General features: G+C 38.7%; 1 protein-coding gene across 1 annotated transcript in view; it reads right to left on the reverse strand.

The window, feature by feature from the left end:
• Positions 1 to 16,268, reverse strand: part of lmbrd1 (LMBR1 domain containing 1) — a 38,343-nt gene that overhangs the window by 9,341 nt on the left and 12,734 nt on the right. The window contains exons 4-14 of the mRNA XM_019870639.1: positions 14,581 to 14,678; positions 13,768 to 13,835; positions 12,650 to 12,738; positions 9,278 to 9,351; positions 5,414 to 5,539; positions 3,864 to 4,016; positions 1,794 to 1,858; positions 1,538 to 1,640; positions 1,186 to 1,290; positions 947 to 1,096; positions 415 to 490 (exon numbers count right to left, since the gene is read on the reverse strand). Coding sequence (XP_019726198.1) covers positions 415 to 490; positions 947 to 1,096; positions 1,186 to 1,290; positions 1,538 to 1,640; positions 1,794 to 1,858; positions 3,864 to 4,016; positions 5,414 to 5,539; positions 9,278 to 9,351; positions 12,650 to 12,738; positions 13,768 to 13,835; positions 14,581 to 14,678 — 1,107 coding nt within the window. The remainder of the gene's footprint in view (positions 1 to 414; positions 491 to 946; positions 1,097 to 1,185; positions 1,291 to 1,537; positions 1,641 to 1,793; positions 1,859 to 3,863; positions 4,017 to 5,413; positions 5,540 to 9,277; positions 9,352 to 12,649; positions 12,739 to 13,767; positions 13,836 to 14,580; positions 14,679 to 16,268) is intronic.

Genomic DNA, 16,268 nt, shown 5'->3' on the forward strand with positions numbered 1-16,268 from the left:
ATATAGTGTATTCCGAAACCTTAACTGAAATAACAATTGTATCATAACCACTTTGTGTGACTGGGGCATTAGCGGGATAAATAATTCATAGTTATAAAGCTCCTTGCTAAGATGTACTGTACAATTTCATGTTTTTGTGACTGATGTGCTTGTAATAGGTGCTGGCATTGTGACAGCAAGAGGTTACATATCGCATTAGTGAATGGTTGTCCTTGTGATTATTCTCCTTAATAAATAATGGATGGCGATAAAGATTGCTGAACAGTGTTCAACATGAAATGGCTCTGTTATACACTGGCCTTGCTCTCTTACACTCAACTTGTGAGAAATGAATCTTTGATAATGTATAGCGGGATGCTGCAGCATCTCAATATTAGTCCGTTGCTACCTTGCAAGCATAGACGACACACTCACCCTCAGGCGCGTTGGCATCACAGATCCTGGTAGTGCTGAATGAAGTGTTGCCTGACGTAAGGCCTGTTGAAGGACTCTTGAGAAAGAAAAAGAAGAAACACACCAAGACAAAATTCACAAATCTGTTTGGAAAAATTCTTACTACTGTATTTATAATATGAAAAAACAAATCGGAAGGAAGATGATTCAATCCAGATTTTTTTTTTTTTTTTTAAATCAAGTAACAGAAAGCACTGGGAGAAATTTCACAGGCAAATATGTTCAGGATCATTAGAAATATACCCGGGTGTAAAGTGAACATAAGTTGCTTCAGATAACAATTCATTTTATTAGACTTCAGTGTTTTAATGCCTGAATATTTTGAATACTAAACATGAGTTTACAAGAACGTTCCAGTTAACAATCCAACAAGAACTACAAACGGACTCTGTGGAGACCACACATCGGCCTATCTGGAACCATCAGCAGAGGCTCATCAGGGAGACCAAAAAAGAAATAAGTGGGATGAAGGTAAGCAAACAGCCTCGCTCACCTCTATGAGATATTTTTGGCTGCCATACATGACGTATTGAGGGGCAAGACTGTAGATCATGTAGCTGGTATGGAGAACAATCAAAAGCAAAATCATGCAGAGGAAGAGGAGAGCCTGGGGACGGGTTCTTTTAGGTCGGATTTTGTACAGCTGGAGAGGAAAGAAAAGATACATTTGAAAATGCATGTGAGCATCAATATAAAAAATAAATTATATGAAGAGCTATTGTCCGCATTTACCCTTATCCAAAAGAACCAGATGCCCATGTTGCGAATACCCGCCATGGATGTAAGCACAAAATACATTGTGATGACTGTAATCAGGATGTAATCCAATGGAAATACCTGTAAGGTCATGATCAGAGAATAAAGACAGCGATCACATTAAAAAGGAGAGTACTTTCAGACCACCATATCAACACTTTTTTATTTTTTTTTTACTGATTCATGACTTAATAACTTCAAATCAGACGGTATGAACAATGAAAATCGGACACCACCCATAACTAAAGGAAAGAGTAAAATATTTCATTAAGTGCATCTTAACTGAGGATAATTGTGTCTCGCACATATGACACGAGTGGATACTTACAGGTTGTAAGGCTAATAGAAGTTCATTCAAAGGATTGGTTAGATTGGTGCCAAAGATTATAAAGCCAGAGCTCATGCCAGCAGAGTGAAGAGCTTTATCCAGACTGAAAGACCGAAAAAAAAAGACAATGAGCAACTACTGTTTTGTGCACCATGAAATGCAAAACTTGTACATTTTTAAGGGTCCTTTTGAGGTGAAGACACATTCACGTCACATTGATATACACAAACATTTATCTTTTTTTAAAATGACTTACTTTGAAATGAACAGTGCAACAGAGAACAGCAGAGCCACCAGGATAAAGAAAATGCCCAGTATAATCTGCACAGAAAGATAGATACATACATATATAATGTGTTGAAATACGAGAGGGTGATAACAACAACACAAATTTAACATACTCAGCCAATTCTATTGCTTTGAAAAGCATCGACTGGCCCATATAAATCGATCATGTCTTATGTGTAGGCAGGACCATATGGCTTGGCTCTCCAGTTTGAAAATGATGCCAAAGGTGACAAAGGGACGCAGTGGTGCAGCCCAGACATGAGCATCGAGCTTCAAGCTTGGCAGTTTAACGGCAGCCAAAAAAGCAATAAAGCTTATGAAATGCTTGAGGGACATTTCATATTGAAAAAATATTGTGCCTGACAGGAATATGAAATGATTGGGCAACAGTTACGTCAACGTATAGAGTTCGATTTACACAATACTTAATTTAATGAAGTGTGGGTCCATTGTAATCAAAACAAAACAAGCTTATCTTTGGTGTCTGACTGCCAAATGGCCAGCTGGTCACGACTCAGTAGGAGAGCGCTTCAAAAATTGTAAGCGGGAGAGAAAAAAAATTCAAACTAAAAACAAATATTCATTATTAATTGGAAATGGATGAATGGAAGTTATTTTTTTGTTTTGTCGCTGACATGATGGTTTGATTCAACCTGTACAGATAAGGCAATGATGACAGTATATATTACTATGACCTTTTAACAAGGGTGAAGAGGGTCCGAGTGTCTTGCAGTGCGCAAATGCACAGGCTTTTTACCACTTTGTTTTAGTGTTGGTTGCGCAGCAGGCGCATCAGGTGTGAGTGTGTGCAGCGATGGCTGTTTGAAAGTGCTTTATAAATACATTTGAGTTGAGTTGAGTGAATAACTACCGTATTTTCCGCACTATAAGGCGCACCTAAGCATTCAATTTTCCCAAAAGCTGACAGTGCGCCCTATAATCCGACATGCCTTATATATGGTGTTATAGTCTCTTTATATCCGCCACTGAATTGTTTCCCTGTTAGTGTTCCGATGCCATCTAGTGGTGATTATTAGCTAAAAGGGTTCTGCCCGAAAATAATTGACACATGCATTCCCCAACACACACTCAGACAGAAAACGACTTTGTGAGCCCTACGCAGCCATTATGAAACGAAGAGAATACCAAAAGCATTGTTAACTGCTGACTAAACGATGGAAGAAGGAGACAAGCAAGCCTTCTAAGGATATTTAGCCCATTGTGGAAGTGAGCCCACAATGTTTGTGTGCCTTTTTGTTGAATCAATTGTCTTCCTAACTTTTGTCTTTCATTTATTGTTTTGTAATGCCATTTGTATTTAAATGTTTCATGTCCAGCCACTCTTGTAACCTCTATTCTATGTGCCTTATATTGCATTGTGCCCAATATATGAAACCAGTTTTAAAATAGGCCATTCATTGAAGGTGCGTCTTATTATCCGAAGTGCCTTATAGTGCAGAAAATACGGTATTTGGCAGTTATCTAGGTTACAAGCTGCAGATGTAAGACACACCTTCTTGAGTTCTACTCCACAGCTATTGGTATGAGGTCTCTTAAATATGTTGTCCATCATATAGTCTGCAGCAGATGTGACATGATGGATAGTATCAGCAATTTGTATGGATCAGTTTTAGGGCATCTCATAGGTAGTTGCACTTCTCGAGTGGCATTGTGGTATTTTAATACACCAGGGTCAGTTTGAGTTAGATTAGTTGTGCTATTTGCATAATGGATAAACATGGGAGAATGTAAATAAAGAAACCAGGGGACCAAAAGACGTTACCTGAAAAATGGGAAATTTTCTCAAAGACAAATACAGCAGAGCTAAAAGGGCAGTCCACTTTGGAGTATAGGGAAAATGCTGACATTGTCAGATTTATATCGGGTATGCTGGAGCAAAACAAAATATTAGAAACCAACTGTTCTGAGAGGAAATCAGCAATCCCAATCAATCATTTATTTTTTAATTACCAAACAGTTCTCATGGGGACAGATTGTGAATTTTATACTGGTGATCTATTCTAAAAATCCGCCTTACCTTGAAAGGTCTGAGAGCACCACCCATCTTGTTGCAGCAGGTCCTCTCTGCAATTTCCAGGTGCCTCCCTCTCCGTTGTAGGACCTGCAACTTTCCTTCGAGTTCCTGCAGATTGCGTCTGTCCCGTGATGACAACGGGCGTCCATCTTGACACTGAACCCAAGACAAATTTCATTTCAAAGATTGTGATTACTAAGACGTCAGTCAATAAAATTGTTTTCTCTGTACCTGTGTATAATACCGTACCCTGACTTGGTGGTATGCATTATTATTATCTGGTTAAATTTGTCCAAGTTTTTAACGCTCCCATTACAGTCTCACAATATACTATAAAGCATGATGGTTGAAATTTGTCCTCTTTTTTTTAGTTTTGATCAAGTTCCTCCACTTGCACCTTTCCTGTTTTGAAAAGAGTGCCAGGAAGTTGTGCATATATTTAATCTTGAACATCTTCATTGAACTGACTTTAACATTTTATTGACACCTAAACAAGGTGAAAAAAAGTGTCATTTTTTTGCAGGGGAAACTGTGTATTCTGCACAGGATTTTATGGTACGCAAGAATTGTGGATTTAAAATGTTTTTTTAAACTCTCTTTAAATGACTTTTTGTGCATTGAGAATTAACCAATACTGTTCAAACTCGAATTAAATGGACAACAGTACACACCTGGCTTTTAAGGGCCTCTGCTCAACCTCAAATAAAATTTTGCATTTCAAGTGTGCTTTTCCCTAACCTTTTTCTTTTTTTTTTTTTGCATTCCAGCTGAAACCTGTTTTATTCTCACATTGACTGGTATTTGGAGCTATTTAAACTCCCCACCACTTTGACTGAAGTCCCAGTTCCAGCTCAAGGAAAACAGCTCCAAAGCATGATGCTGCCGCCATGCTTCACTGTCGGCATGTTGCTCTTTTTGGTGAACAGTGCTGTTTTTGTGTCAAGCTACAATTTGGAATTATGGCCCAAAAGAAGGGATGCATGATAACTATCAGACGGTTAATTATTGGACCGACGATGGGGGAAAACAATAGCGTGACTTGTTTCATTCGGATATCAGCAAAATTACATCGATATTAAAAGTCACCTCAAATACACTAATGTTGCTCTGAATACTGTCACTCTTAGGAGTCTAAGCCTTTGCTGCATGACGTAGGAGTTATTATGGCGCAGCTGCTCGCGACTTCAGAAGTAACAAGAAGTGAGATATTTATGAACACGGTTTTAGTTTTCCCAGAGTGGTTTATTTGAACCAGGGCTCAAGACTGCACCCAAACTTCATGCTGTGACAGTTGAAAAAAATGATAGGTTGTGTCTACTCCATTTTAAAAACAATAGTTATTATTTAAATTGAAATTTAGGGTAAAATTTTTCGCTAGCACGGTACCGCTTGCTGCGTCCCATTCACTAGAATGAGAGCCACAGCCAAGGCGCCCTCGGTTCAAGTTAGTGGTTTTCAACCAACACCTGTCGGATAATCTCAATCATACTTTTTACTTTGTATCATGAACTAAATATATTGATCGTGATCAGCAATGCATGCTTGTGTCACACCTTGGATCTCAGCTTCTCGATCTGATGCTCGACATCATCAATGTCCTCTGTGTTTTCCAGGCGTTCATACGCCACACTCCGTGTGCCTTTTATGAGATTCAAAGGCAGTACAGACATACCGTATGCCTGGAGAAGAAAAGGAAATAAAATGAACAAACCAAAGCTTCCATATTAATCACACATTGTCATGCTGGGTTGTTGCATATGGCGCATGCATCCACCTACACATGCCCACCCTCCTGCAAAAAAAAAACAAAACAAAAAAAAAAACAGTGTGGTGCATTAGATGAAGGTAAGCCAACATGAACACAGTGAGGAAAGTAGAATCATTTGCTGACCTCCTGGCCTGAGGGGCTTTGTAATTTTTGGTTGAGGAAAATTAAAATGGAAGAATTCAAAGTTGTCAGAACTAACTGCTGCATTTGCTGCAACCATTTTGTAAGGGTAGTGCTCTTTAAAACACCATGCCGCAATTGTACAGCTTAACAGTGCCCCCATGTGACAGCAGTCTCGCCTCCATCCAGAATGTGATGCATTTTTTTTTTCAAGAGAGTTTTAGGGGGAGAAATTTAGGTTACAGGAGGGGTATCAAGGTACTATGAATGATGAATGACATGAAGTGGAATTTTATATACCTCATTAGTTTAAGTCATGCAGGATTGCAGTTTGCCCACAGAAACAAACACGTAAACAAATAGAAAGAGACAAGTACGAAAAAGGCTCTACATCAAGACGCAAAATTGCACAAAATTCAAAAGGTGCTTTTAAATCTTTGACATTTGGGCTTTAATCTCCTGGAGGGATGTTTGAACTTTAATTTAAAATGAGGGGCACCTCTAAAACCTGACAACGCAGCGATCAATACAGATGAATATAACAGAGGCAAGTCAATGCGCTCTTACTCACCCTGTCATGTCTCGCTTTTACAAACCTAGCAGAGAGTCTCATTTATGGGCTCATAATAAAACAAAAGGACATGGTCTGTGCTACGAATCTTTCAGCCCTGACAAACATGCCGCCCTCTTTCCACTACTTTCCAAAAGTCAAGTTGTATTTTTAAAACAACTTTTAATAGTTTCTGCATGTTATGAAGCGTTCTAAGTGTCGCATGGGATACTAAGAAAGGCTAGCCTATTATTAGTCTCGACTGTGGATCTGCGCTACGGGCGAATGTCGCCTCCTGCAATGAATCATGGAGCTCTTAAGGCCGGAGCATGTCCAGAATATCAAATACTCTCATAAAAGGAAAACCTGTCCAAGATCCCCGGAGAAACATTTCCCCTCCCCTCATGTGCAACAACACGAGAGAAATATAAAAGAGAAAAAAGGTCGGCCCTCTGCTGGAGTCTACATGTGTACTTCACATGTAATCGTGACTGCTTATTAGTTATTTTAAACCTGAAATAGCTTCGAGCATGTTGGGGAGTGTGTATGTGGGGGGGTTTGGACTCTGGATAAGTAACTGGCTGAAATCATTGAGAGTGACTGTTGAGTTGGAAGAGGAGGAACTAGGTAGACACAGCCGTCCTGCACAAGCATCCCCTTTGTTTATCCGCTGATACTAGTATGGCCAAAAAGCAAGAAGCCCCCTACATTCTTAGTATCCTTTGATAAAGAAGCCAATCAAGTACAAGCACGCTCATTAAAACTGAACAGGATACGGGTGCTTTACAGTGATTTGAACTAACCAAGCAAATGGCATTTCAATAAATAAAGCTCGACAGTAAATAGTCTGGTGGATGTTGCACATAAAGCATTTACCGCACAGTAAATATACATGTTGAATGAGTCAGGATTTAGTTATACAGATAATTTATCTTTTCTTGCTATCCAAGCATGTTTATCAAAACCTAGAAATATTTGGCTCATTTACGAAAGGGAAAGGGAAGTTGACGGACTGCCATAAGAACAACTGTGTAAATACGCTTACAAGTCTGCTGCTGTGTTTCTGTTATCTTTGAAAAAAATCTTGAGAAACTTTTTGCTAATCTCCTTTTGAGGACCGCAAAGCAGAACAAATGAGCAGACTTATTTCGCGTGAGCGTGGCAGTCGATCGGCAGCAAAATAATTAAGCCTCTTCCCTGACACTTATATAATTAACATTGGAGCGTCTTACCTGACACCTACTGAATAGCGGCAGCTGAAGTCTGTAAGCTTTTGACAAGAAGCTTAAAACTATTTCCCTAAATGTCATGTAATTGCTTCAGTAAAACTAGACGACTTCGACAACTGGTTCCACCAAAAGCACACTTTAAAGTGTCTTTTTTAAACTCAGAACCCTTTTTTTTTAATAAATCTTTAAATAATAGTGTACCTACATGCTTTATCATATAGGAAGATTGCCACAATAGTTTCTAACATTTTGTTTTGTAATATGAGTATTTTTTTAAACGTTAAATTCAATGCATTTAAAAGGGAAACGGGATGGGGCAGAGAAATTGAAAAGCTATTCCAAATCAACATTGTGAATGAAATAAGGCTGAGTGGATTCTGATGTGTAGGAGGGGAAAAAAAAATAGAACATTGGTCTTACTCATTATATAACCTCACCTACTACATCCAGATCAATGTCACAGTCTATTAGATCAGCAGGGCTTCATCTTCTCAATTTAAGGTTAGGCATTTGCATATGTAGACCACAAATTACTGAGCAAGAGGAAGGTCATCACACAGGTGAGCCATTTGACCCATACATCTATCTCCGATAAAAAAAAATTTAATGAAGTCACTGAGGAATTTCATATGCTAGTATGGATGGATGTTCAGGAAAAAAACTGTGCAGATAACTTTGCTACGTGATGGTGAATCCATAGCTTCACACTATAAGGGCTTTGTTTGCAATCTCTGTCATTAACGCATTAATCTGTGTTGTAATTGTATTTAGCGGGAATAGGAACAGTCAAACTAAAGACAATGAAGGCAGCATCTCAATGTCATGATTAAATAGGTTGCAGTACGTTAGATAGTACCATGGCTTGGTTGTCAGGTACAATATTCTAATATAAACACGATGAAGGATGTATTTCCACTCACGTTTGAGACTGAAGATACCGTGGCCATAAACCGTGCAGATTTGAAAAAAAATCCCTTTTACAGCATGTGATTGCAAAAGTCAATTACAATAGAGACTCTAGCCTCAAAATGTACTTGATCATTAAGCCAGTCTACTGAAAAGTGTGAGAACAGTGGGTAAAACCCCCAGTTAAGCTACATTAGTGATGCCAAAGGAAGATTGGTTCTACAACTTAGTAGGTTGTGTATTATTCAGTAGGAGCTCCAGATTCAATTGTTGTGTAATTTGTCAAATGGGACTCTGGGCTCAACAGAAATTGGATAGATTGAGGTTGGCTGTCACTTTTACTTTCACTGCTCGGGGTGATGCCCAAGTATTTTCCTCGTATTCTGGTTTTTCCCCAGCGCTGTTATGTTATTCCCAAACTGAGAGCTGTCCCACAACCTCCACAGAATATTCATCATGATAACTACAAGAAATGGATAGGATTAACAATAGCCGTGGCAAAGTTGTTTCTCTGGCAGGAAAAAAAAAAAGAAAATGTCAGAATGGTTAAAATAAAATAAAAACATATTAATGGCCACAACAAAGGATGCATAAATAAAAGTAACAGTTGGTTTAAAAATAATAATAATAAATCAATAACTTGGTGGGGATTTGTCAAATACAACAAGATGCAGAGACACCAGTGTGACTCCTAGATGTCCTTTACAGCAACAAGACTGTTATTCAGACGATATCAATGTGGAAAGGTGAGAAAAACAATTCCAATGAAATGCAAGCATAACACAAAGTACATGCAAAAGTAACAAATAAAGCGTCATGACAAAACATGGCACTCTCAACTCACTGTGTAAGTGATCACTGCCAGCATCCCAATCAAGGTCAAGGAGCTGATGGAGAAAGCCAGAGCAGGAAGGCCATCTGCAAGCGGAAAGACAGCTTTTTGAAAGACAGACTTTTTGAAAACAATAGGACCTTATCATTTTAGAGGAACTCCCATGAATGCAATCCTGTAAAAACGTCTTTGAGAAACAACAGTTTACGAACAAACGGAGAACATTCTTCTGCCGTTGAAGAACCGTTTTTTTTTAAATTTGATTTGTTACCGAATGCTCTGTAAACAGTTTCAAGATGTTACGCGCTTCCTACACAGTTCCCACACTGAAGCGGATTCCGCATACACGTCAAACTGTTTGGCTTGGCGCAGTTAAAATGAATTGTTCGTTTAAATCACTTCTGACTAGGACCCATAATAATAATAATGGCTAAATAAACAATAGCTAAAGCATTGGGTGGGAATAAAAAGTAAACAGGTTGACATCTCGCTGAGTTGCACAAGCACGAAAAGGAAAAAAAAAAAAAAAAACCAAAACGCCCCAGGACGTGTTTGCTTCAAGTGTCTGTACAGAGCAGTTGCGCTACAGTGATAAGCCATGCCTCGCACATAGCATAAAGAGCACCATATTGTTGAATCTGTCAGAAATACACCCACACTTAAGAGACAAAGAGAGAAGGAAGAAAGTGAAGAATGTTAACTACATTTTCCAGGCTACAAAAGAAAAGTGTTTAAATGCAAGGCTTTGCTACTGGCTGTACGTGTTTGTTAACGCTATTTCAATGTTCCGTATTATTTTCAAAAGAAATGATAAAAAAAACAGGTGAGAATGACAAGAAACGTCAGCTATTTACTGTTGCTGTGTTCTTTTCAAGATGATGCCGCTGTGAAATTGTTTGTGAGGAAACACCAAGTCTCAGCCTTCGCTTTCATCAATGAGACGGCTAAGAACTGGCGTTTAAAAAAAATTTAGAAAAAAAAAATAAAGCTTGATCCGGGAATGTAAGTAAATGGAGTTGAGGAGTGCCACCTTTGATTGAAGCATTAAGGGGACCACCCATCAGGCAAGGGCAACAGTAGGTGTCACAGCAGCTGTCAAAGCTGGAGTTAGAAGAGGGGGATTGATGAACAGACTGATAGCCTCTCTCCCCTGTCAGGATGCCACCTGTCATAGGCTTGTGTGTAAAATGCTACACAGTTGTCATTGTACAGATAGCCCTCATCCTCTCAGAAGCAACTTCACAGCGCAGAGAGCGCCTGTCAGCATGGGCGGCTCTCTACTACTTCACATTCTCCTTGATGGGGGTGGTGGCGTGTTCCATTAGGGAATACTTCAGGCCCTGAAGTCAATATTCAGGGCCTGGATAATGTGTGCTGTTTATAGCATCTGTCATCATCTCTTGGAGGGAAGGCGGGGGACATTGTGAAAAAGGAGACATGAATTGTCGAATTATTTCAAATAATTAGAAATGGGTTTTATAGTACCTTTGCTTGGTTAAACGTGGGAAATCTAAAGAACCGTCAATGCATTTTCTTTTTCCAAAATAAGTTGGGATAGAATACGAGATCCTCTCACTTGGAATGTTGGAAGGCTTTCTGGCAGCGAGCGGTATTTGTGAATGGAACAAAATTTGACATAGCTGGCTTTTTGTTGCTCTTTCGATGACAAACTTGTTTCAAATGAATAAATCCCACCACTTCTGGTTATAGCCTCGAGCGTCAAATTCTTTCAATTGTGACACAATTAATCAACCATGATTTCCAAATAATCAACCAAATTCTCGGTATAAAATATAATTAAAGCTCAAAAAAAATGTTGGTCTTTAAAATGTGGTATCAATTCATATTTTTCTAAATCCTCTGATTAGAATTAAGTATTGATCAAAATGATTTTTATTTGATTGCATTCACCTTAATATACTTATAGGAAGCACCAACAGTATACCATACATTTGGGATGAGTAATAACATTTTCCTCAATTGCACTCACCTAGTTCCTAACACACACACACACACACGGGATTCACCATTACTGTGTATAGATGAAGGGCTTTGAAGCATAAGGGTATAATGAGGACATTGTCATGAACATAATATTTAAATAATTTCGATCCAGTGACCTTAGTGACCAGCCATAGCGACACAGTCAGCAGCATAATGTGCCAAACATTGCTTCCCATAACACAATTAACCTCCCATCTGGAGGGAGTAGAGAGAGGGGCGAATTATAACAAGGATGATCCTCACATTTCCACCAAGGCAGTCTGGAAATTTCCCCCTGTGCCAAGGGAGGAAGATTAGGAAGCATAGCGTAGGGGTCCACTAGAGTAAAAAGAGGCAGATGGTTCAACTTCCTTCTTGATCTGCATATGGCAGAGGTCCAGAGGACTCCTAGGAGCTCACATTTGGTATTTTCCGCCAATTAGAATGTATATAGAAGCATATAAGGCGATGTTCAGTTCAACAAGTAAGACACCTGTGGACGTCGCAGTCACTGTTTTGTGATTAACATTTTTAATGCAACATTTTATTTGGGATATTTTCATTTCGGAAGCCACCCCAAGAATCTGCAGAGAAAAAGTGCTGATTCAGCGGAGAACAATCCTCAGTCTCCATCGAGCAAATCTCGATTCCATGGCTTGAAAGTTGATTTTCCGCAGGTATTAAAAACACGACCCAAAAGGACCAGTTATAAAGCATATTAATGTACTAATGAAGTTCTTCTAGGAAATTATCTGCCAAACCAAAAGACTGAGGAACATTGTGGTTGGAAATCAATCAACATCTCTTTTTCGCTCTAGGGCAGATTTCTTTAATAACAATAAAAATAATAAAATTGGGCAGTGTGAACGGAGCCTGTCTGACCGCGACATCTAACTGCCGCAGTGAAAACTACATGCAAATATAATCTTCGACACCTCGCCGTCATTTTCAGACAGCTTTCAATTCCGTGGAGTGCTTTGAAATCCGCGGCAAACTCTGCCATGGCGGAATCACGGATTCCTGCGGAGACTATTTCGATCACTTCATTCTTATTCTTAAAATTTAATTTTACAAGGAAACGATGCGAAGTGACCTTTGATCGGACAACCACATGGCAATGCAGCTCTTGCGAAATGCATTTATACAGGGCAAAAATCATTATGATTGCTTCATTGATGTTGTTCCACTATTACAAATCAGCTGTGGGCTTTTTTTGAATTACATTTTCGACTTTTTTTTAAATTCCTGTCGCGACATTAAGACAAGTATGCAAACATGTGAAATAAAAGTTAACATGAGCAATTCGTTAAAACACACAGCAACACATGTTCTGTAACCAACAGCAGTACACTACAAAGTCTGTTCAATAAAGTAGTCAGTCTATAGAAGAACAGTACTTACGACCACTTCCAAGCTCCTCAAAAAGGTATTGAACTTTCTCCCACTGCGTGGCATTCTGCTGTGGTGGAGCCTCGAGTGGCACAAATGCTCTGAAAAACAACAAAGATTTGCGATCGTTTGGGTTTGGTTGCATATGTTGGAAAAATGTGTTTTAAAAACAGTTGAGCAAGAATCATATTGCGCCAGAGAAAGAGTCAAGGCCTACTTGTTTACAGATATAGCATACAGCACACAACGCGGGGACACACGCCGTTGCTGAATGCATTGCAGGTGCCATAAGAATGATATTAGGCATTTTGCATACACTTACATTACAGGTAAAAGACCAGGCTTTACCACTCAAACTGTATTTCAGTCAGGTGTTTTATAGCATCCATCCAGTGCATTCCTATCCCCCCGCCCCCCCGCTCCCCCAAAAAAGCTTTGCCCAGAGTTCCCACATAATCTATACAGACAAAAGACTGCCCCTTGCAGAGCTGAAAGGTTTTGATCACAATTGTCTACATGTGGCAGTAAAAGGTCAGAAACCATTTAAAGATAAACAAAGCCTTGTAACATCAAACAAGAGACTGCTGTGTGTACTCTCTCCCAACAAAAGGTTGTTTTTTCTTGGTGGCTGAAACGGCAATTCAGGGTGAAAGCTAACATGTTATTAAAAAGAGAAAGACTGGAACTCTTGTCAGAGCAAAACACCAACTGTTTCAATCCATGAAGCAAACATTTAGATAAATTGCACATTAGTGTGCCGCGAGAGATCATCAGCTGTGCCGTGTTATCCATATTTTCAATTAAGAAAATGTTTTGTTAATTTATCTTGGTAACCACCTCGAGTAACGGGAAGAACAGAATGCCCTTCCACTAGATGACAGAACGTTAATCTGTGTATCCACTTTTTGTAAACCGTTTGCTAAGTGGTGTGCCGTGACTATTTTCCGATGGGAAATAATGTGCGTTGACGCAATAAGGGTTGGGAATTACTGGCCTACAGAACAAATACACTTGACAATGCATATTACAGATTCATTGAGTTGGAAAAAAAAAAAAAAACAACACTTTTTGTTTCGCGGAATGGTCTTTGTGAAAATGCAGCAAGAGAAGCCACCATGCATCTCACTTACCCAATTAATAGCAGCACCACACAGACAATGGCAAATCCGACTGTGTACTTGATGGCGTTTTTGACTTGCTGCAGTGAAAGAAAAACAAACTGGTCAATCATGTCCATGCACACAAATACAGACACACTCACCGGGTGCATGCTGCGAACAAACGTGGACACTGTACATCAAAGACGCAAAATTCATTCAGAGTAAAACCAGCCTACAGAAAAGTAAAACAGCCAACAATGATGGCTTGAAATTATGACTCAATAACCCCAAATACACCAGTTTGCAGGTAAAAGTGTCAATACCATGCAGGCTGTACTCAGAAATTTGATGTACAAATTGATCTGCCGACAAATAATGGCATGACTGCACACATGTCAAGCAGCAGGTTAAGTGCTAAACAATACCAGTTATAGATCTGGAAACGTTGGTACTGCTGCGTCTTATATGATGCTTTTTAGCACCTTATCTTAGTGTGGGTGTATTTGTGTAGATTCCTGTTTTTTCATGGTGTATCTTGTTTGTATATGTCTAGACATTCACTTTGTCAGTCTGCAGCAGAGCCGTTCAATTCAGTGCAAATAAATTCAACATGTAATTTCATCCGAATACTGTGCTTATGACTGCTCATAAAGACCGTTGTTGTTCTCCTTGTTCTATTCTACCTCACGACCCGCATTATAAGGCAAAATGTCATTTTTTTTCTTTTAAATCAGGAAATCTTTAGATCCGTGTTGACATTCCATAATATCCTCCCACAAGCGATAAGGAACACAACTTAACAATATGGTCAGTCAGAACTGCAAAGACATAAGAAAAGTTTACCGAACATCTGTTGACGTTGTCATCATCTCTTTCTTCGTAGTAAAAATAAACGAAAGGAATCCATAGAAACACACACACGAGGATGATGGAGTAAAGTGCTGTGGACAGACATTAAGATCCAGAATTAGTCTCATTCATCCCTCTGACCATTGTCGACACGAAAAACAGCAAAAATGCTCAAACACAAACTCAATTTCTTGGTAAATCAAAAAAATAAAATAAAAAAAAATTATAGTGACTTGTATTTTAGTATTACCGGAATAGTGTATTTCTCAGGTGATAATTCATCATCAATAAATATGACTCGCCTCTTGGAAGCTCGAAAAAGTTATAAGATGTACTCGGTAAATCCATTTGCAATGATGTGAAATTTCCCTTGACAGATTAAGGCACTAGTGAGTATGCGGCAATTATTTGTGGAGAATATATTTCACCTTTTCTATGTTTCCACAAGCATACACTAATACATTCTTTCATCTCAGTCAGGTCATTAAAATATAAATGTCAAAAGATAATGGAAAGTGCTTGAACATGACATTAACTTTTTAGGGACATCCTTAATATAGCTTTTATCACTATTCAAACAAAAAGAGAACCTTAACAAAATCTGAATAAAAATGTCTAACAATAAACCATGTTTTATCAAAATTAAGGACGACATTTCATTGACAGATTGACTGCTGTAGTACTGATGCAAATGAACATTCAACCAACATTTTATGGTGAAAATATTTTGTAAGAATTATTGTTACAATTCCCCATTGAAAGAAAATGACAGCACCCATATGGTAAATAAAATAACTTGCCCATCTATGACAAAAAAAGTATTTCAGCAGCAAGGCTTCAGTGACCGACCACACTAAACTTCTCTTAAAATGCTTTTGAGGGAACATTTTATGAAAAATGTTAAGGTTGCGTGAAATTTCAAGGTCAAATGGTCAAGGTACTAAAAATATGCATCAATATTCTAAATGAGTCCTTGTTGAATTCCCTCTCCAATACTACCTGACTTGTGGAGATTGACCAAGTAGTTCCTGAGATATAAAGGTTCAAAGGAAGGTGGCCACGCCCCTTTTTGCTGAAAATGTCCAAATTTGGTGGGCTGCAGCTCCCAAAGCGCTATTCCGATTGACCTAAAATTTGAGATTTTGTGTTGTCCCATCACTATCAACAATGAAACCAAGTTTTATTAAAATCTAAAACTTATTTTCAATAAATAGATCCTTATTTCTCCACGACGGTATCTATTTACACTCATTATAACTAGATAAAATGGTTTTAGGGTGATGTCAAGAGCCAATAAGTGAAAGCGATGCTATAGTACGCAGTCACTGGCATACGCTTGTGTGTTAAGGCAACGGGTCAAATTAGTCATAACACCATGAATATTAACATACTGAGAGAACGGGTCACACTGCATTACCATACATCATTTGTTACTCTCCAAGCAGATCTTCCACAGGGTCGGAACAAATGGCTGGGAATAAAAGTTTAGCACATTTATTATCCCTTTTTGACAGAGCAGAGGACAATATAATTAAATGTTCTCGGTTACAAGTTCCCTATGTTTTGCATGGTGTGTTGCATTTTACACACGGAGAATGAAAAGAAAAAGACACATTTTCGTCGATGTCACACATAACATATGTAAGCATAAAAGCCTGTGCGTAATGAGGATGCAGTGTGAA

This window comes from Hippocampus comes, unplaced genomic scaffold, assembly GCF_001891065.2.
Source record: "Hippocampus comes isolate QL1 unplaced genomic scaffold, H_comes_QL1_v1.1 scaffold76, whole genome shotgun sequence".
Classification (NCBI taxonomy): Eukaryota; Metazoa; Chordata; class Actinopteri; order Syngnathiformes; family Syngnathidae; genus Hippocampus; species Hippocampus comes.